The sequence below is a fragment of the Lepidochelys kempii genome, chromosome 18 (assembly GCF_965140285.1).
Source record: "Lepidochelys kempii isolate rLepKem1 chromosome 18, rLepKem1.hap1, whole genome shotgun sequence".
In the NCBI taxonomy this organism is placed as follows: domain Eukaryota; kingdom Metazoa; phylum Chordata; order Testudines; family Cheloniidae; genus Lepidochelys; species Lepidochelys kempii.
In genome coordinates, this window is record NC_136397.1 from 2,706,814 (window position 1) to 2,727,534 (window position 20,721).

The 20,721-nt window shown below is 67.4% G+C and overlaps 1 protein-coding gene across 7 annotated transcripts in view; it reads right to left on the minus strand.

The window, feature by feature from the left end:
• Positions 1-20,721, minus strand: part of HSPG2 (heparan sulfate proteoglycan 2) — a 196,508-nt gene that overhangs the window by 125,678 nt on the left and 50,109 nt on the right. For 5 of the 7 annotated variants that reach the window (XM_078849390.1, XM_078849392.1, XM_078849391.1 and 2 more), the window contains 20 exons: positions 19,372-19,481; positions 18,912-18,970; positions 18,236-18,396; positions 17,440-17,478; positions 15,569-15,694; positions 14,463-14,570; positions 13,305-13,595; positions 10,288-10,407; positions 9,371-9,502; positions 9,034-9,178; positions 8,247-8,398; positions 7,694-7,840; positions 6,811-6,974; positions 6,129-6,308; positions 5,223-5,419; positions 3,922-4,069; positions 3,413-3,540; positions 3,194-3,280; positions 2,782-2,840; positions 2,048-2,115 (listed from right to left, as the gene is read on the minus strand). In XM_078849390.1, coding sequence (XP_078705516.1) covers positions 2,048-2,115; positions 2,782-2,840; positions 3,194-3,280; positions 3,413-3,540; positions 3,922-4,069; positions 5,223-5,419; positions 6,129-6,308; positions 6,811-6,974; positions 7,694-7,840; positions 8,247-8,398; positions 9,034-9,178; positions 9,371-9,502; positions 10,288-10,407; positions 13,305-13,595; positions 14,463-14,570; positions 15,569-15,694; positions 17,440-17,478; positions 18,236-18,396; positions 18,912-18,970; positions 19,372-19,481 — 2,621 coding nt within the window. The remainder of the gene's footprint in view (positions 1-2,047; positions 2,116-2,781; positions 2,841-3,193; positions 3,281-3,412; positions 3,541-3,921; positions 4,070-5,222; positions 5,420-6,128; positions 6,309-6,810; positions 6,975-7,693; positions 7,841-8,246; positions 8,399-9,033; positions 9,179-9,370; positions 9,503-10,287; positions 10,408-13,304; positions 13,596-14,462; positions 14,571-15,568; positions 15,695-17,439; positions 17,479-18,235; positions 18,397-18,911; positions 18,971-19,371; positions 19,482-20,721) is intronic. The other 2 variants (XM_078849394.1, XM_078849389.1) reach the window with 1 other exon arrangement.

The following is a 20,721-nucleotide window of genomic DNA, read 5'->3' on the forward strand; positions in this document are numbered from 1 at the left end:
ACTGGGGGTCCCCTCCTCTCCCTCCCTGACTCCAGGGAACAGATACGCCCCTGCAGCACCCCCAGAATGGATGAAGCCCCTGGCATGGAGCCAGCAGAGGGCACACAGGAGTGGCCAGGGCCAGGCCCTGAGCCCTACGGGAGGGCGTGGTGCAGGAGTCCTGGGGGCTCCAAATGCAGCTGTCTGCCCCAAACCTCTCAGCGCGTCCCCCAGCCCCGAGGCAGGCCCTGCCCGACAGCCCAGAAGGCAGGACCCAAGTACTCGTTTCTGCTTCTCGCTTCTGCTGTTCAAATCCCTGTCGCCACCTTGTGCTCCCCAGGCCAGCGGGGTCGCATTGCACTGCAAAGCACAGCACCGCACCACACAGTGCTGGGCCACACTGCACCGCACCGCGCAGCACCGCGCTGTGCCACACTGAACCACGCAGTGCTGGGCCACACTGCATTGCACCGCACAGCACTGCACTGTGCCACACTGCACCACACTGTGCAAGGCCACACCGCACCATGCAGCGCTGGGCCACACTGCACCGCACAGCACCGCGCTGTGCCACACCTAACCATGCAGCGCTGGGTCACACTGCACCGCACCGCGCAGCACCACGCTGTACCACACCGAACCACACCGCGCAGCACCGCGCTGTGCCACACCGAACCACGCAGCGCTGGGCCACGCTGCACCGCACCGCACAGCACCGCGCTGTGCCACAACGAACCACGCAGCGCTGGGCCACACTGCACCGCACCGCGCAGCACCGCGCTGTGCCACAACGAACCACGCAGCGCTGGGCCACACTACACTGCACCGCGCAGCACCACGCTGTGCCACACCGAACCACGCAGCGCTGGGCCACACTGCACCGCACCGCACAGTACCGTGCTGTGCCACACTGCACCGCACCGCGCAGCACCGCGCTGTGCCACAACGAACCACGCAGCGCTGTCCACACTGAATTGCACTGCACAGCACTGCACTGTGCCACACTGCACCACACCGCGCAAGGCCACACCGCACCACGCAGCGCTGGGCCACACTGCACTGCACTGCACAGCACCACGCTGTGCCACACCGAACCACGCAGCGCTGGGCCACACTGCACTGCACTACACTGCACCACACAGCGCTGGGCCGCACTGCACCGCACTGCGCTGGGCCACACTGCACTGCACCGGACAGCACCGCGCTGTGCCACACCTAACCACGCAGCACTGGGTCACACTGCACCGCACTGCACAGCACCGCGCTGTGCCACACCGCACCACGCAGTGCTGGGCCACACTGCACCGCACAGCACAGCATCATGCTGTGCCACACCGCACCACGCAGCGCTGGGGCACGCTGCACCGCACCGCACCGCACCGCGCTGGGCCACACTGCACCATGCAGTGCTGGGCCACACCGCACCACGCAGCGCTGGGCCACGCTGCACCGCACTGCACAGCACCGCGCTAGGCCACACTGCACCACACAGCGCTGGGCCACACTGCACTGCACCGCACTGTGCCACACTGCACCATGCAGTGCTGGGCCAGACTGCTCCGCACCGCACAGCACCGTGCTGTGCCACACCGCACCACGCAGCGCTGGGCCACACTGCACTGCACTGCGCTGGGCCACACTGCACCACACAGCGCTGCGCCACACTGCACCGCAACACACCGCACAACACCAAACCACACAGCCCCATATTGCACTGTACCACACCGCACCATATTAAATTGTACCATGCAACGCCACACCTCACCACACCGTACTTCACTGCACCAGACCATAGAGTATCACACTGTACTGCACCGTATCGCACCACACAGCGCGGCATCACACTACACTGCAACACACCACACACCATCAAACTGCATAGCCCTGTACTGCACTGTACCACACTGCACTGTACTGTACCATACTAAACCATATTGCACCGCGCCACACCACCCGTACTGCACTGCACCAGACCATCGAGTATCACACTGTACCATGCCGTACTGCACCGCAAGGCACCGTGCAGCACCACACCACACAGCACCGCACCGCACAGCACCGTACCTACCTTACAGCGGCAGGAGCCTCCTGTGGAGTCACTGCTCCCCCGCTTGTCACACTTCATGAACTCCTGGGCTGGGGAAGCAGAGGGGTTTGCAGCCAGTCAGACACTCACCCAACCACCAACCCACTCGTCTCCTGCTACCACGCCGTGGGGCAGCCCTGGCTGCTTGGCACTGGCTGGTCTCTGTGCAGCCAGGGGCACCGGAGCGGGATGGGGCCACAGCACTGTTCAGCAGCTGCAGTGCCCATCGCACCCTGGGGTGTTCTGGGTCCAGATAAGATCATGAGGGGATGGAGTGAGGGGGCTGGGCGTCACCAGCAGGGGCTCCCTCAGGGGTCACAGTGATTCTGTCCTGCCCCACTGATGGCTCCCAAACACAAGGCTCAAGGCTATGGCGTAGGGGTCTCGGTACGCATGGCTCAGGAGCCAGGCACGGAAGGGCCCAGTTTGGGGGCTCCCCCAAGGGCAACGTGATGTTTGCAGAGGCCCTGCTCAGAGAAAAGATCCAGACTGTCGATCTCCTCATTGAGGGGCTGGGCACGACCCTAGGGATGGCTGTGGGTCTCCAGCAGAGCCCACAGCACCCCCAGGAAGGCTCCAGGCACAGCCCCTGCCTGAGGCGAGGGACGAGGCTGAGGCCTCTCTGCTGGGATGCCAATGAGCAGAGCGGGGAAGAAACCCGCGCAGTGCCAAGGTCCGGGGGCACTTACTGGCAGAGGGCACATGGGGGTACTCACCCGTTGTCACACACCTCCCGCCTGGCTGCATGGGGTTCCCTTCGTAGCCACGGGCACAGCTACAGGGGAATTGAGAGAGATGCCGGGTCAGACAGGCCCGCCTGGAGCAAGGCCATGGATGTCCCCTCTATAGGGCAGGTTCCCTGACCCCCGACTTCCCAGAGGGCACCCATCCATCTCCCAGTGCGGGAGAGCTCTCAGAGTGTCCTGTTCCCCATGGGCTCCCCCGGTCCATGCCAACCCCTGCCCTTCTCCCTCCTCGCCAGTGCCATCCCTGCTGCCCATCCCCCCGCACACCAGGCCCAGCAGGCCCCCTCAGCTTACCCCTCCCTGCAGCCTTCCCCATCTAGGAGAATGCCCCAGTGCCCTGGGCTAACATCCCCCCTGCTCCCCCAGTGCCTCAGGGACCCACCTCTCACAGCGCCGCCCCGTGTACCCCGGGGCACAGTCGTCGCATGTGGCCTGGCCGTCTGTGTCCAGGAAGCACGTGTTGGAGAACCTGCAGGCAGCAAAGCGGAGACAGTTAGCGCCCTGCGTGCCCCCCGGAGAGCATGGAGCCAGGCATAGAGCAGCCCAGCAATGGGGCACCCATGCCCTGCAAGCCACGGGGTGGTGCGCTCCCAGCACTCACCTGCGCGCGGAGTCAGTGTAGGGGCAGGGGCAGGCCCGGCAGGCCGTGGCGTTGCCTCTGGTGGCATCTCCGAAGAAGCCAGGTTTGCACTTGTTACACTGAGGCCCCTCTGTGTTGTGCTGGCAGTTCTGGGGGAGGGAGGAGGTGGGTCGCTGAGGCTCCAGGAAGCTGCAAGGGGCATGGTGCCCGTGGCAGGCAATGCCACCCGCACTGTGCAGCACCACACCCTGAACAAGGGGGCACAGGCCCGCTCCCCACAGTGACTCCCCTCTGCGCTCAGATGCCCCAGCATGCACTGGACTGGGCATGTCATGGGTGGCACTGACCATCCACGGTCTACCTGGCATTGCCCCGGGAATAGGTCCGGCCAGCACATGCCCTAGAGGAGAGAGCCCAGGAGTGGGCGATGCACAGAGTCCCGCTCCATCCCGCTTGGCATCTGCCCCTCCCCTCCCGTCACTAGGGGAGGCCAGGTTGTAGCCAGGCAGTAGCCAGGCCCTGTTCCTTACCAGACAGTAGCCGAAGACCCGGTCACAGGAGCTGGAGTGCCCGTGGCAGTTGCAGCCGGAGCAGGTGCCGAGGTAGGGGCCCTCGGGTACCCGCTCAAAGCGGGCATCGCACCTCTCGCAGGACAGGCCCAGGTAGCCGATGGGGCACCTGGAAGGAAGCAGGAGGAGCTGGCCGCAGGGAGTGGGACAGTCCCAGGCTACGGAAAACCCAGGGCTCAGCTGACGTTCCCCTTGGAGATCCGGCAGGCCCAGGGTGCTGCATCCCACCCTGGTTCCATCAGGGATGGAGCCTGAGCCAGGACAGAGCACAGTGGGCGATGGCGGCAACAGATGGGTCTCCACATTGGGGGGGGGGCAGCCAGAGTGGTCCTCTCCCCACTCACTAGGGGCTGGGGAGAGCGGGCTGGTCCTTGGCGTGAACAGAGGGCTCCCCTGCTAGAAAGACAGCTGTAGCCTGCTCCCTGCAGCTCCAGCGGGGCCCAAGGATCATGCCCTGGGGCAGTTGCCCTTCCTTAGTTCGGGACTGGGATGCTCCAGAGCTGAGGGTCCAGCACAGTCCCCAGTGCTTCCCCACAGCACCCTCCAGCTTCCCCGCAGCGCCCTCCTGCTTCCCCACAGCGTCCTCCTGCTTCCCCGCAGCGCCCTCCTGCTTTTTCGCAGCACTCTTCCCGATTTAGTTGGGGTTGGTCTTGCTTCGAGCAGGGGGTTGGACTAGATGACCTCCTGAGGTCCCTTCCAACCCTGATATTCTATGATTCTGTGATTCCCTGCAGGGCCCTCCTGCTTACTCGTTGAGCCATGGCACACAAGGGGGACCCATGACACATAGGGGGGACCCGCAGCAGATGCTAGGGAACTGCATCAGGCCCTGGGGGACCCACAGCACGTACTGGGAAACCCCTGGCACACAGTGGGGACCCATGGCACGCAGGGCAGACCCAGATCAGGCACTGGGGGACCCGCATCAGGTACTGGGGGGACCTGCAGCATGCAGGGGGGACCCGCGTCAGTCACTGGGGGACCCATGGCACGCGGGGGGACCCATGGCAGGCACTGGGGGATCCACAGCACGCGGGGGGGCCCGCAGCACAGCAGCAGGGGCCCAGCCCTGTCACAAGGAAGCACGCCGAGTTTGGGCCCCAGCCTTGTTGCAGCAACGGTACGTCCCGGCTACACAGTGCATGGAGGGAAGAGAGACACCAGCCAGCCCACGGCTCCTTGAGCCCAGAATGTTGGGGCCCTGAGCTTCCTAGGAAGCAGGAGACTCCCCCCACCCAAGCCGGGCAGTTTCCTGATGGCACCTGCACTCCTCGACGCCCTGCGCCATGCCCTGGCTCGTGAGCTCCGTGGTGGTGGTGTCCATGGCGATGTCGCTCAGCCCTACGCTCGCCATCTTGTTGTCGTAGACCGTCTGCACCAGGATGCTCTCCAGGTTCTGCAGGGCCAGGAGCAGCGTCTCTCGGCTCACCGGGGCACCCGACTCGTGCTGCCAGTTTTCCTGGGAAAGGCCCAGGGGAGGGACAATGTCGCATTCGCCCCCCGAGTGCACGCCGGGAACACAGGGCAATATGGACCGGGGGAGGGGCATCTCAGCACTGCACTCAGAGGACCAGGCACACAGCAGCTCCAGATGCCCCTTCATGGCTCTGACAACCACACTGGATGTGACCTACCATGTCCGAATACCTCTTCCCCAGTGACTGGAGAGCAAGGGAATCCCCTAGCATGTGTTCCTGGCAATAAGGGACCAGGAAGGAGCTGGTGGAGAAAGCCAAGGGAAACTTTGTTTCTCCTGAGGGCATCATGCCCAGTGCGGGACAGCCTAGCTAAGGAGCTCAGGACAAGTGGCGGGTCTCAGCATCCCGTCTCCTTCACCCCAGCTTCCCGCTGCCTTTGCCTGCCCTGGAGCTGCCAACAGGTGTCCAAGGGGCAGTTGGTGAGCCACAGAACGAGCCTCGGTCGCCAAGCCAGGCCTGCCTCCCGCTGCTGCAAGGGGCCCGCCGGGCATGGCAGGGTCAGCCGGCGTGAGCAGCAGAACAGCACCCACCGCACGGTGCGAGAGCCCTACTGGAAGCCAAGTGAGTGGGCTGAACGTCACCCCAACACATGGTCATCGGCTCGGGCAGCTGAGAGAGCATGCTGCCAGGGACGGAGGCCCCCAGCCCTCCCTGGGCACGTGGGGCCAGCTGCCTCTCCAGCAGACCCACCTCTGTGAAATGAATCTGGAGCTGGTTGATGACCGATGGCTGGGTGGGCACCTGCACCCGGTAGATGAGCTTCTGCCCATTCCCCACAATCACCACACTGGACTTCTGCACAGGCTCCGACTGGCCGCGCGCTAATGCATAGCGCACCTGGAAGCTGAGGTACCCGCCGTAGGAGTCCACCTGCAACCAGCAACAGAGCTCAGGTCAGCATGCAGTCGGGAGCTGGCAGCCCCAGGGGAGTCCTGCAAGCCCTGCAAAGAACCCAGAGATGGTCCCTCCACCTGCCAGCCCCTCCCTCGCCCTCCACAGGGCCTCAGGCCGTCATGGCGCCCCTCGTGTGTAGCCAGCCAGCAGGGGGTGCTCCTGGGGCGTGGGCAGGGTAGAGCCAGAGCCCTCGCCCCTGTTCTAAGCCCACGTGAGGCTGTTGCTGGCTGCGTGTCTGGAAGGGCCCCTCTCTTCTCCAGCACCAGCCAGGCCGCAAAGCCACCAGGCCCCTGGGGACGCGGCACTGGGCTGCCCCGCACAGTGGCACCGTTCCTGCCCCAGAGTCCCCCAGCAGAGCAGGCACTTCCCTGTGCCCTAGACGGTGCCAGCGGAGGGATGGGCTACTCCACTTGCCACCTCCCCTCCCAGGCTGCTGTCCCCTCCCCACCCAAGGGTCTGCCCAGTCCCGGCCCTTCACCTTGTTGCCCAGGAACTGGCTAGGCAATGTCCAGAAGGAGTTCTGTGCCAGAAACCTCCTGGACAGGTCCACGAGCTGGAACTCCTGCAGGGCGGGGTCGATCTGGAGCTGCGTGGAGGAGAGGGGCAGCGTCCCCAGCTGCGCTGGTGTCGTCACATTCACCCCTGGCCAGGAGGGGAAAGGCTTAGCACCCCCTGCTCCCAGCACAGCGCTCACCCACACAGAAAGGGGCAGGGCTGCATGGGGAGACGGCGGCTGCGAGGGGCCCCGCAACGAGACCTGCTGCCCTCCCTCAAGCCCCCCTGTGCCCCCAGAGCTGAGCTGTGGCTGATGAGACCCCTCTGGTCTGGCTGCCAGAGTGAGTCTGTGGACCAGCTCTGCATTTGTCCTTGGCCCTTCACAAGGGCACCTGCTGCACAAGCCAGGAACCAGAGTGGGGCCTGATTGGCCAGGAGTCAGCTTAGAGGAAACTCTCCAGCCACAAGGGCCCTACCAACCCCTCCACCCCAGCCCTGTCTGCAGCCAGCCACTCTGGAGGCCATTCCACTAACTGCTAGTTAACCTGCTTTCCAAGCTGGGCAGCCAACCTAAGCCGCCCTTCCAAGGCCCACGCCAGCCCTCCCAGGCCAGTCTGTGCAGGAGCAGGGGGCCGCAGCCCTCAGCACCACGCCTGAGGCGAGGCCAACTCGGTGGGCTCACACCCCAGCAGGGGGCATTCCTCCCAGGGAGACGTGCTTCCCAGCTGGGAAACCACAGCCAGACTCTCACCCTGGCAAAGCCACAGGGCAGTAACCATGGCCCAGAGAGCAAGGGGGCATGTTGCATGGCAGGGCCCGGCTAGTATTGGCAGCTGTATCAGCAGTTACCCTTCCCGGCCCCTCACCCTTGAAGTCCTCAGGCGTGTCAAAGCGCAGGCGGATCTGGTCCCGGTAGCGGCTGGTGCCTTGGCAAGCTGTGGTGATGCCAAAGCAGAAGCAGGCCAGGCATTTGGAGGTACTTTCAACATGGAAGTGTCCTTCGGGGCAGGGACCTGCCGGGAAACGAGGGAGACCACGATAGGCCCTGGCGCCCTGGGGGCACAGAGCGGACCTGGCTGCACATCCCTGCTGGTGCCACAGCGCCCCACGCAGGAATAGGGCGGGGCAGGCAGGTGCCATGGAAGCCATGGCGGGGGTGACGGAACCGTCACTGACCAGGAACGTCCGGCCCCACCTGGGAAATTTCTCACGCAGGTGAGCCCCATACGCCAGTCGGCTCCCCATTCCCGCCCGTCCTGCTTCCCCATCCAGGCTCAACTCCCCCTTCCCCAGGAACTGCGAGGCCACAGCTGGGGAGGTCACAGACCAGCGAACCAAGCCCCCAGGCCCTGCGCTCACTGGCCAGGTCTCAGGCTGGCAGAGCTGGCAGGGAGGGCGGGTGTTGGGCCCCAGACTCACCACGCTGGGGCTTGAGGCTCAGCACACCGTCGGGGATCCCGAACACCATGCCCCGGGCATTGATGGCTTCACAGGTGTAGGCCCCCTGGTCGGCCTCCTTCACGTCCCGGATGGTCAGCATCCCGTGGCCGTTCTCGCTGCTTATGGACACTCTGGGGAGGGGAGGAAGGGCAGTGCCCACAAGTCCCAATGGAGGGAGCCCTGGCAAAAGGGTCCCATATGCTGCAGAGCCCCTCACACCAACCTCCCACTGCATTTCCACTGCAATGCCCCTCTCCCACTGCAGAGCCCCCCACATGCTGCAGAGCCCCTCATGCCAACCCACCACTGCACCACCACTGCAGAGCCCCTCACACCAATCCCCGCTGTGACTCCACTGCAGTGCAAGACTCCACTGTGACTCCCCCACTGCAGAGCTCCTACTCGACTGCAGAACCCCACCATGAGCTGCAGAGCCCCTGCACCACTGCAGAGCTCCCGCACGCACTGCAGAGCCCCTCACGCCAAATACCACTGCACCTTCACTGCAACACCCCCTCCCACTGCAGAGCCCCTCATGCCAACCCTCACTGCACAGCCCCTCGCCCCAGAAGAGCCCCCCACATGCTGCAGAGCCCCTCATGCCAACCCCCACTGCACTTCCACTGCAGAGCCCCTCCCCCACTGCAGAGACCCTCACATTAATCCCCACTGTGACTCCACTGCAACACCCCTCCCCCACTGCAGAGCCCCCTTCTGAAACCACATTCCCCGCTCCCTGGGGTGTCCTGGGCCATCCCCAGCCTACCTCCTGTTGGCAGGGATGTGTCCCCAGTTGAGTCTCCAGGTGATGATGGGGGTGGGCACACCGACGGCCACACAGCGGAAGCGCACTGTCTGCCCAGGGATGGCCTGCACGGACTCCTCGGGGGGCGTGATGACTTGTGGCGGTGCTAGGGGGAGGAACCAGTGAGGCAGGCGGGCGTCCCCCACCCCGGGCCTAGGCTGCCCCACAGCAGCTCCAAGGGGAGGGCTCCCCCACCCCTCCTCGGAGGGCAGAGACCCCTCTGCCAAGGCAGCTGGCTGAGCCCACCCCTCACCCCCTGGGGGAAAGGCCCCACAGCCCACCCCATGCCCGCACTCACTGCAGCCGACCTCGTCGGAGCGGTCGGGGCAGTCGGCCTCCTCGTCACACTGGTAGCTGGCCGGGATGCAGGTGCGGCTGGACACACAGATGAACTGGTCGGGGCTGCAGGTGTCGCCGGGGCCCTTGGTGGCTGGGGGGCATGCGACGAGGGGGTTAGTGGGCATAAACCTGCGAATGCTTGGCCACACTCCCCCGCCTGGCCAGCATCGCCCCTGCCCAGCTGGCATGACCCCCCCGCCTGGCCAGCATCGCCCCCTGCCCAGCTGGCATGACCCCCCCCGCCTACCAGCATCCCCCTCATCCCCCCAGCTCAGCCAGGGCCAGGCACATGCACACCGCTGGCCAGCCCCCGCCGAGGACTATCCCAGTGCCAGCTGGGAGAGGCGAGTCCAGTCGGCACTGGGCCTGGGCCAGCACAGAGCTGAACCCGTGCCCAGCCCACAGGAAGCTGTTACGAGTCTCTGCCAGCCTGTGGCACCCATGGGCACCCTGCTCTCCTCTGCCATCCCACCGGCAGGGCAGCAGCTCGGGCTGACCCGGCTTCCGCTGGCAGCTCCTCTGGCCCACTGCGGCTCCCTGGCCCCGGGACACAGCGCGCCAGCTGCGTGAGGGGCACCAAGGGACACGCCGTGCTCCTCTCCCACGCAGCACCCTCGCCTCGGCCCCAAGCCCCACCACACTGCCGCCAGCCAGAGCCCCCAGCCCCAAGGGTCTCCGTGGAGTCACCAAACGGCTCCACTGCTCCGCCCTGGCAGGCCTCCTTCGCACCCTGGAGTCAGAGCCACAGCCTGGGCCATTTGCAGGCACCAGGGAGCAGCCCGGAGCTGTCCTGGGTGCCCTGGGGCTTCACGCAGCCAGGCTGGGGAGCTGGGCAGGGCCCGGGGAAGGCAGGGTGGCTCTCGCCGGCACACTTACGGCAGTCGGCCTCATCGGAGCCGTCCACGCAGTCGTTGTCCCCGTCACAACGCCACAGCTTGAGCGCACAGTGCCCGTTCCGGCACCTGAACTCGTTGGGCTCGCACGGGGTAGCGGTGCCTGTCGGGCGGGAGAATCCATCAGGGCACGGCCTGGGCCCTGCCTGCATCAGCGCTGCCCGCCCCCCCGCGCTGCCCATCTCCCCAGTGCTGCCCATCTCCCCAGCGCTGCCCGCCCCCAGCGCTGCCCGCCCGCCCGCGCTGCCCATCTCCCCAGCACTGCCCGTCCCCCCGCGTTGCCCGTCCCCCCGCCCCGTGTCATGGAGAGACCCTCCCCCGTGCTGCCCGCCCCCCCGCGCTGCCCATCTCCCCCGCGCTGCCCGCCCCCCCGCGCTGCCCGTCCCCCTGCGCTGCCCGTCCCCCTGCGCTGCCCGTCCCCCCGCGCTGCCCGTCTCCCCCGCGCTGCCCGCCCCCCGCGCTGCCCATCTCCCCAGCACTGCCCGTCCCCCCCAGCACTGCCCGTCCCCCCCGCGCTGCCCGTCCCCCCCGCGCTGCCCGTCCCCCCGCGTTGCCCGTCCCCCCGCCCCGTGTCACGGAGAGACCCTCCCCCGCGCTGCCCATCTCCCCCGCGCTACCCGTCCCCCCCGCGCTGCCCGTCCCCCCGCGTTGCCCGTCCCCCCGCCCCGTGTCACGGAGAGACCCTCCCCCGTGCTGCCCGTCCCCCCGCGCTGCCCGTCCCCCCGCGCTGCCCATCTCCTCCGTGCTGCTCATCTCCCCCGCGCTGCCCGTCCCCCCGCGCTGCCCGCCCCCCGCGCTGCCCATCTCCCCAGCGCTGCCCGTCCCCCCGCGCTGCCCATCTCCCCAGCGCTGCCCGTCCCCCCGCGCTGCCCGTCTCCCCCGCGCTGCCCGCCCCCCGCGCTGCCCATCTCCCCCGCGCTGCCCATCTCCCCAGCGCTGCCCGCCCCCCCCGCGCTGCCCATCTCCCCAGCACTGCCCGTCCCCCCCAGCACTGCCCGTCCCCCCCGCGCTGCCCGTCCCCCCGCGTTGCCCGTCCCCCCGCCCCGTGTCACGGAGAGAACCTCCCCCGTGCTGCCCGCCCCCCCGCGCTGCCCATCTCCCCAGCACTGCCCGTCCCCCCCAGCACTGCCCGTCCCCCCCGCGCTGCCCGTCCCCCCGCGTTGCCCGTCCCCCCGCCCCGTGTCACGGAGAGAACCTCCCCCGTGCTGCCCGCCCCCCCGCGCTGCCCATCTCCCCCGCGCTGCCCGCCCCCCCGCGCTGCCCGTCCCCCTGCGCTGCCCGTCCCCCTGCGCTGCCCATCTCCCCCGTGCTGCCCGTCCCCCTGCGCTGCCCGTCCCCCCGCGCTGCCCATCTCCCCCGTGCTGCTCATCTCCCCCGCGCTGCCCGTCCCCCCGCGCTGCCCATCTCCCCAGCGCTGCCCGTCCCCCCGCGCTGCCCATCTCCCCAGCGCTGCCCGTCCCCCCGCGCTGCCCGTCTCCCCCGCGCTGCCCGCCCCCCGCGCTGCCCATCTCCCCCGCGCTGCCCATCTCCCCAGCACTGCCCATCTCCCCAGCACTGCCCGTCCCCCCCAGCACTGCCCGTCCCCCCCGCGCTGCCCGTCCCCCCCGCGTTGCCCGTCCCCCCGCCCCGTGTCACGGAGAGACCCTCCCCCGCGCTGCCCATCTCCCCCGCGCTACCCGCCCCCCCGCGCTGCCCATCTCCCCCGCGCTACCCGCCCCCGCGCTGCCCATCTCCCCCGCGCTGCCCATCTCCCCAGCGCTGCCCGCCCCCCCCGTGCTGCCCATCTCCCCAGCACTGCCCGTCCCCCCCGCGCTGCCCGTCCCCCCGCCCCGTGTCACGGAGAGACCCTCCCCCGCGCTGCCCATCTCCCCCGCGCTACCCGCCCCCCCCGCGCTGCCCATCTCCCCCGCGCTACCCCGCCCCCCCGCGCTGCCCATCTCCCCAGCGCTGCCCGTCCCCCCGCGCTGCCCGTTTCCCCCGCGCTGCCCGCCCCCCGCGCTGCCCATCTCCCCAGCGCTGCCCACCCCCCAGCGCTGCCCGCCCCCCCGCGCTGCCCATCTCCCCCGCCCCGTGTCACGGGAGAGACCCTCCCCAGCGCTGCCCGCCCCCCCCACCCCGTGTCACGGGAGAGACCCTCCCCAGCGCTGCCCGTCCCCCCGCGCTGCCCGCCCCCCCGCCCCGTGTCACGGGAGAGACCCTCCCCGCGCTGCCCGTCCCCCCGCGTTGCCCGTCTCCCCAGCACTGCCCGTCTCCCCGCCCCGTGTCACGGGAGAGACCCTCCCCAGCGCTGCCCGTCCCCCCGCGCTGCCCGTCCCCCCGCACCGTGTCACGGGAGAGACCCTCCCCGCGCTGCCCGTCCCCCCGCGTTGCCCGTCCCCCCGCGCTGCCCGTCCCCCCGCACCGTGTCACGGGAGAGACCCTCCCCAGCGCTGCCCGTCGCCCCGCACCGTGTCACGGGAGAGACCCTCCCCAGCGCTGCCCGTCGCCCCGCACCGTGTCACGGGAGAGACCCTCCCCAGCGCTGCCCGTCCCCCCGCACCGTGTCACGGGAGAGACCCTCCCCAGCGCTGCCCGTCCCCCCAGCACCGTGTCACGGGAGAGACCCCCCCCAGCGCTGCCCGTCGCCCCGCACCGTGTCACGGGAGAGACCCTCCCCAGCGCTGCCCGTCCCCCCGCACCGTGTCACGGGAGAGACCCTCCCCAGCGCTGCCCGTCCCCCCCGCCCCGTGTCACGGGAGAGACCCTCCCCAGCGCTGCCCGTCCCCCCGCCCCGTGTCACGGGAGAGACCCTCCCCAGCGCTGCCCGTCCCCCCCGCACCGTGTCACGGGAGAGACCCTCCCCAGCGCTGCACAGGGACCCGATTCCCCAGTAATGATCCGTCAGCCAATTGCGGGAGCCATCCGAGCCGAGGGCCATGTCCTGGGCTAGCGCTGCAGCCGCTAGCCTGGCTGTTCTTTTGCTGCCCCTCCTGGCCCAGTCCACCCCCTCACGCCCCCTACCGCAGCTGAGCTCGTCGCTCCCATCCAGGCAGTCCCGCTCGCCGTCGCACAGGTAGTCCCGGGGGATGCACTGCTTGTTGGAGCAGACGGCTTCATCCCGGCGGCAGGGGCGCTGCTCCAGGGGGTGCCGAATCGGTGGGTGCTTGGGGGTGACGAGCCGGGGGGGCGTGGTGGCTGGCACCCTCCTGGTAGTGATCATGGGTGTCGAAGGGGAGGTTGTGGGTGTCCGGGTGGTGGCTGGCTGAGCAGTGGTGATGGGCAGGGGTGGGAAGGTCACCACTTCCTGCCGATCTGGGACCAGACAGAGAGAGCATTAGAGACCAGAGAGAAACGGGCTGAGAGCCAAGGTCAGGTGGTAGGGGATCCAGCTCTGGGACCTGAGATCCTGGGCCCAGCTGGGCTAGGCAGGGGATCCAGCCCTTGGATCTGAGATCCTGGGCCAGGCCAGGCAGGGGAACTAGGGATCCAGCCCTGGGATCTGAGATCATGGGCCAGGCCAGGCAGGGAAGCTGGGGGCAGGGAATCCAGCCCTGAGATCTGAGTTCCTGGGCCAGGCCAGGCCAGGCCAGGCAGAGGCGCTGGTGGCAGGGGATCCTATATCCAAGGCCAGGGACACTAAGGAAGGTATCTGTGATCAGGAGAGCCAGGCTGGCTACCCAGGGTTCAGCTGGAAGGAGGGGCAGCGACCAGGTAGGCAGCCAGGGCATGCAGCGCCGGCAGGAGTGGGATCCAGCCTTAGGGAACGGGGATTCCATGGCCGGGGGGCACGAGACATTACTAGTTCACTCCCATCCAAGCTCAGCTGCCTGGCCTGGGGTCATGGCAGCATGGAGGTCCCATGGCAAGGACTGGCACTGCTGGGCCCTGGGCCCTTTGCTAGCATTGGGATGCCCCCGGCAGTCTGAGGGTGTCCCTGGCACATACAGGATGGGAGGGCTTGTGAGCAGAGCATGCCCATGGGAAGAGCCTTCACAATACACATGCCCCCTCCCCAGCCCAGTGGCATTCCAACTAGTGCCCAGGCAAGGGGCAGCGCCTGGCTGTGCCCAAGGCTGTCCTGGCAGTTGGCCCTTTGGAAGCCTAGGCAAGGGGTGCCCAGTCTCTCCCGCAACGGCAGCGGGTGGCGAGGGAAAGTCCTGGGGCCCCCAGGCTCCCTACCACAGCCGTGCTCATCGGAGCCGTCCCTGCAGTCAGGGCTGCGGTCGCAGCGGTAGGCCAAGGGCAGGCACTCCCCAGTGCCGCACCGGAACTCCTCGCTGGGGCACTCTGCAGGGGACAGGAAGCGGGGGGGGATCAGCTAGTTCCCGAGGCAGCCCCCACTCTAGGACCACAGGCGCCCGCGAGCTCCTGGCCCCTGCAGCCTGAGGCCTCCAGTTCCCAGGGGTCGAGGTAGGTCCTAGCTCACGAGGCCTCCAGGGCAAGTGCCCCCTCTCAGCTGGGCCAGCCCCATGCACCCCAGGCCTTGGGGCAGAGGGTCTCGCTCACAGTTACAGGGGTTGTTCTGGATCTGCCATGGCGGCACAGCACGGGCTGAGCCAGGGGTAGACCAGCGCTGGGGGAGCTCAGTCAGGCTGCGCAATCCACTCCCAGGGGCATCGCCTGGGACCAGCTGAGCCCGGGAGACCAGCCTGCTGTGAGCAGTCCCTCCCCCTGCCACCCCCAGGGGTCTGCTCCACTCCAGCTCTGGCCTAGAGCAGGGCAGGCAGAGGGCATGGCCTGGGCAGCAGCGCTCTCTTAGGGTCACTGAGGACGGGCAGGGGCTCTACCCAGCACGGGGCGGGCTGGAGCTTCAGGTTCTAACCCCAGCTCTCAACTTGGCTGCTCGGTGCCTCGAGTTCCCCATCTGCAAAGCACCTTCGGGAGCATGCGGCATAATCCCTCCCACCTCCCAGGTGGGAGAGCCCCTCAACTGGAGGTGCCGGGGGTTTCTTGGGTCTCTATTGCCCATGGCTCCGTGGTCGCAGGGAGGGAGGGAGCTGAGGCCTGGAAGCTGCTGGGAGGTATTTGACCCCACCAGAGCTCCTGAGGGGGGCTCGTGCCAGGATTCCTGGCCCTCTCTGGGCTGGGGGGGCTGGATCTGTGCTGCGAGTGGTTCAGAGGGGAGGAGCTGGTTAGAGGAAGGACATACGCAAGGGGACCACTGCAGGGGAGGGGCTGGACTGGGAGGATCCAGCGAGGTCCAGGCCTCCCAATCAATGGCTCCGCCCCCTTCAATAGCCCTGCCCCCATCAGTAGCCCCGCCCCTGCCCGTTCCCGGCACCTACCGCAGTCCAGTTCATCCGACATGTCGCGGCAGTCAGGGCGGCGGTCGCAGCGGAACTCCTTCTCAATGCACTCCCCGCTGCGGCAGGCAAACTCCTCCCCAGTGCAGGCACGCACATCCAGGGGCACTGCAATGGGCAGGAGTCAGAGCCACGGGACCCCCAGGCCAGCCGGGGTCAGCGCCTTGGGGGCGAGGGGAGGTGCCACTAGGGCTCCAACCCCTGGGGAAAGCTCCCAGCCCATGGGCCAGGGCTCGAGGTCCAGCCCAGGTCTCTGCTGACCTTGGCCCAGCTAGCTCCTGGGATGGCAAATCCCAGCCGGATGGCTGGAGTTTGCCTGGAGCCCCTTCTCCTCTGCAGGCTCACAGGGGGCTCCCCAGAGCTCCACTCACTGCCACCCCACCCCCAGGGACGCCCTACGCTGCCTCCTCCCACCTCCCCAGACTCACCCAGCTGCACTGAAATCCCCTCGCTGCCCCCTGCCCACATGGGCCAGGCATGGGGTGGGATCCAGCACCAGAAACCCCGTGAGCTGCGTGTTCAGGAAGCAAAACAAGCACTGCACACGGTTAGAGGCAGGCAGCAGGTACCCACACCACGGGCCATATGCCATGTGACACACGCGACACATGGCAGATGCCATGTGGAACACGCCATGTGCACACGCCACGCGGCATATGCCTTGGGGCACACGTACTATGCGGCAGACATGCCATCGCACAGGGCCCACCTGCCCCCAGCACCTGGTGGATTTGGACTCCTGCCTGGTGGGTCCCTGCACGAACCACCCGCTCTGACCTTGATGAGTCTGCTGGGCTCAGGTGAGGGTGGGTTTGCTCGGGCCTGGGTCTGCGGGGGTCTGGGAGCAGCGCAAAATGCAGCCAGCCGGGGGCAGTGCCGTGGAGGCTGCCGGCTCCCCCATTGGAGGTAAGTACCAGTGCTCCGCAATGCCCCCCTGGTCAATCTCAGGAGCAGCACAGACAGGCTCCAGAGCTCACCTGGTACACGAGCGAGGGGAAGAGGGCACTTGTTATTCTCCCCAGAGCCCACAAGCCTCACAGGCCATGTCCATGGTTCCCAGCCCGACAGTGAGGGCCCTGGCATGGCCCTGTGTCTCCTGGTGTGGCGGCACTGGGAAAGCAGCCATTTCCAAGTGCCTGCACAAAGGCGTCGAGCCGCAGGACAGGGTCTGTGCCAGCTGCGGGGGGTGTCACCTGCCAGGGCCCCAGCTGCAGGGCCAACAGCCAGGCATCAGCCAGTGGCACCAGAGCCACGCAAATGGCAGGCCGCCCAAAAACACACCTGGCACAGCACAGCACGGCACGGCACGGCACAGCGTGGGGGAACCTGGAGCCTGTTGCAGGAGCCGATGGGGCCTGGCCCAATCCGGGGGGCCCAGCATTGGTCTGCGCTCCGAACACCAGCCGAAGGCAGGCAGGCAGCACCCCACCACGCTGGGTCACAGAGACCCTCCCGGGGGCTGGCAGCTGCCGTGGGAGGGGAAAGGAGATGTCTGCGCCCTCTCGCACAGTCCAGACCAGCTCACCCACAGGCTGGGCTTCTGGGATCTTTAATCTCTTTACTGCCAATCACTGGGGCAGGAACTGGGAACCCTGGGTGCTCGGTGGAAGGGCCTGGCACTGGGTGCAGCAGCCAACACCCAGCTCTGGAAATCTCTTCAGGCCGAAGGTGCCCAATGACAAAACCCTGCATCCAACCAGCTTGTGCCAATCAGCGGGAGCCCTCTAGGGTGCAAGGGGCTACAGGAAGAGCAGAGGCTGCCCCTGGGGCGCTCCCCCCGCCCCTCCCCTGGCTGCCAGTTGCACTGCAAAGCCTCCAGGTTCTCCCTGCACCTGCTGCCTCACCCTACTCACCTGGCGACTCCCTGGCAATGGGGGGAGGTGGGGTCTGGGCTGCAAGTGAATAGAAGGTTAGAGCCAGGGAGGAAGGGCCCCCCAGGCCTAAGCGCAGGCCGCCTAAGGAGTGGAGGTCTCTGGCTCGGGGCCACCTGGCTCAGCCCTGGCCAGACAGCAGCTCAGTGGACCAGCCAACGCTGCCCTCCCTCCCGCCTGCCCTCCATCTGGCCCCACAGGCAGCAGGGCCGCAGCCGCAGCCCCACACAGGGAGCACTGCCCCTAACCTGTCATCTGGGCTGCCAGCTGACCCTCCCAGCAGAGCGGCCCCCGCTGTGCCAGGCGCCAGGTTCCAGCCGGGTTTGCTGGGCCTGGGCAGGGGAGCAGACAGGCTAGGGAGTCCAGAGTGAGACCACGGCACCCGGGCAACACAGTGACTGCAGATAGACCGATGGACACAGCCCATGGATGCCCAGGGAGCAGTCTGGTTCTATCGGACAGCGACCAGAACCAGCCCTGTTCTGTCCACGCAGGCCAGGCCAATCTGTCCCAGCCCCTCTGAGCCACTGTGGGGTGAACCACACAGACAGACCGGCCTTGGGCCCATACCATGCCCATCGCGGGCACAGGCCCCACCCCGCACTTAGTCTGCCAGTCGCCAGGGCTCAACTGCTGGGGAGGGGCCTCCTGCATGCCCAGGATCTGTTCTAAACACACTGGCAAGCTGCTGCCCCCCCCGACCCCGGCCCCCTTGGCACACTCCAACAGCGCCCAGGGCAGTGACCCCAGTTGGGGGTCCAGGCAGGGCCTCGCTCACCTTCCCCAAGGCGCCGGAACTGGAAGCCCTGCGTGGAGGTGACGTAGGAGGCAATGGAGCCGCCCTGGATGATGGAGTAGAGCACCTCACGGATCTCCCGCTCGTCCAGGTTCCCCTCTGAGCCCACATCCAGCTCCACAAAGACACAGTCGTCGATTTCCCTGGGGAGAGCGGGGCCCGGGCTGAATCGGGGGAGGTGTGCATGCGTGCTCCGGCCACTGCTCCGTACTGGATGGAAGTAGATTCCCTTGTGTGCGTGGGTCTCCCAATTGGGATCCACCAGGCTCGTGTGTTCCCAGTTACCTCCCCCTCTGCAGATAATAAAAATCCTGCTACGGCTGCGCTAACGGGGCTGCTCCTTTCGCTCCCATGCTCAGGCCTGTTTGAAACAGCTGCAGTCCGCGGGAGGAGCAGAGCCGTGACCCCCGCAATGTCTCCGGCTGCAGAAGGCGGCGCGGGGTGGGGTGTCCTCTCTTTGGGCATGGTGTGCGACTCCCCATGCACACTTTGGACCCTGGCGCAGGGTGCTTGGGGCACAGCCGGGCAGGGCGTGATGCTGACAGCTGGGAAAGTTCCAGCTCCCAGAGATAAATGCCCCAGGCCCAGGGGAACAGGGGACAGAAGGGCCTCCATTGCCCTCCCCACCCCGCGGCACTGCCAGGGGCACCTCACTCACTTGATGAACACCACGCTGACCACCTGCTCCCCGCCAATCTTGTAGTACTCGGACTCCAGCTGGAGAGAGAGGCAGAGAGAGCATCAGCAAGAGATACCCCATGGCCGAGGGAGGCAGGGGGCAAATCCCGCAGGCAGCATGGCCTAGTAGTGAGCGCAGGGCACCATGAGCCAAGCTGCTGAGGTTCGTCACCTGACCTAGCCATCGGCTCCAGGCTCTTCCCCCACCCCAGTTTGCCCATCTATCCTAGGGACAGTGACCCTGCCTGGAAAGGGCCTTGGGGCCCGGTGGGCTACGCCCACTAGAGACTGAAGCCCCTTGCACCCAGGCTGGGCAGCCGGGGCCGACAGACCTCTGTAGTGCCGAGCAGGGGGCAGGGTTACTGCTGAATCTGGGAGCAGCAGGGGCCAGCTGCCAGGGAGCTCTCTGGGCAGGGCCAGGTGGCAGGGCCAGGGCTCACCGTATCCACCACGGCCTCCGAAACCTCCCGGAACTCCTCCGAATTGGCATCGTCTAGGCGAGGGCTGTAGTCGATGGACTGGGTGAAATTCACCAGAGCGCGGAAGTAGACTGGGCATGTGGAGAGGAGAAACAGCCAGCATGAGAGCAGGGCGCAGCTGAGCAGGGAGGACCAGCTCTAGGGCCTCTGCACTGACCAGCTTTACTGGCTACCTCCAGGGATCACCTTGCCCAGCCCTGTAATGCAGCCACCTCTGGGGTGGGTTGCTGCAGCCACATGACAACACAGTGCAACTGTTAGGACAGGAAGTGAGGAAGACTAGGGTGTCCAGCTGAAACCTGCAGGACCCTGGGACACCAGAAGGCCCCCCGCTGGGTTAGGACCTGGCCAGGCCAATGGAGCCAACACCCTTATTCTGCCAAAAAGAGCCAAGGGATCATTAATGACCAGAGGGGGACACGACCTGGCTGTGCACCTTGTGCAGCGCAGCGCCCCCTGGTGCTGTGCTGAGGCACTGGCTCTAGCACTGACTGTGGTGGGAGAGCGCCCCCTACTGAGCCCCCAACACTGCCCCCAGCAGCACAGCGCCTCCCTCCCAGTGTGACGTTTGCCCAACCGAGGCGGTTCCCACCTCGACCAGCCGGGACCCCCTGGGACGACGGCAGGGCAGGGGGCGGCACTGGGGAGCCCTCCCTCAGGAGTTGGCCTCCCATGTGGGCAGAGGGAGCAGAGCCCTGATCATCTCCCCAGGGGCAGGCTCCACTGACGGTGGGGTGGGGTGGAGGGGGCAGGCTCAGCCTGGCTCCCGGCTGGGAAAATCCTCAGCCCCCTTTGCAAGGCCATCTGCAGCCAGCCCCGAAGGGTCCGTGCCACAGGGGCTGCGCCCAGGTGGGAGCTCTGGGCCGGGGGGAGGGGTCTGTGGAGTCCTGCTAACTGCACCCCCGAGCTTCACACGCCTGCCGTGCCAGGAGCAGCCCCTGGCTCCCTGCATCAGGCTGCGGCTGCCAGAGCTCATCCCCCGCTCGCAGCTGCCCTGCGTCCAGCCCCGCAGGGACCCCTCCCCAGCACCAGCTGCTCAGCTCCTTGCAGTGAGTAAACAGCAGCCCCACTCACCACCTCCCCCAGCTCCTGCAGACAGGCCAGACACCACACAGCTCCCCCACAGGACAGCTGCTCCCAGGCCAAGGAGTCCCTGCAGCCTGACCCCCAGCACCGGAGACCCAGGGGCAGGGGGGAGCTCCTCCACCATGTGGTTGCACTCTGACTGGGCCTCTGGGCTCTGCCCACAGGGATCACCCAGCCGAGGGCAGCACTGGCTTGGCCTCCCTGAGCTGGCTCTCTGGGGCAAAC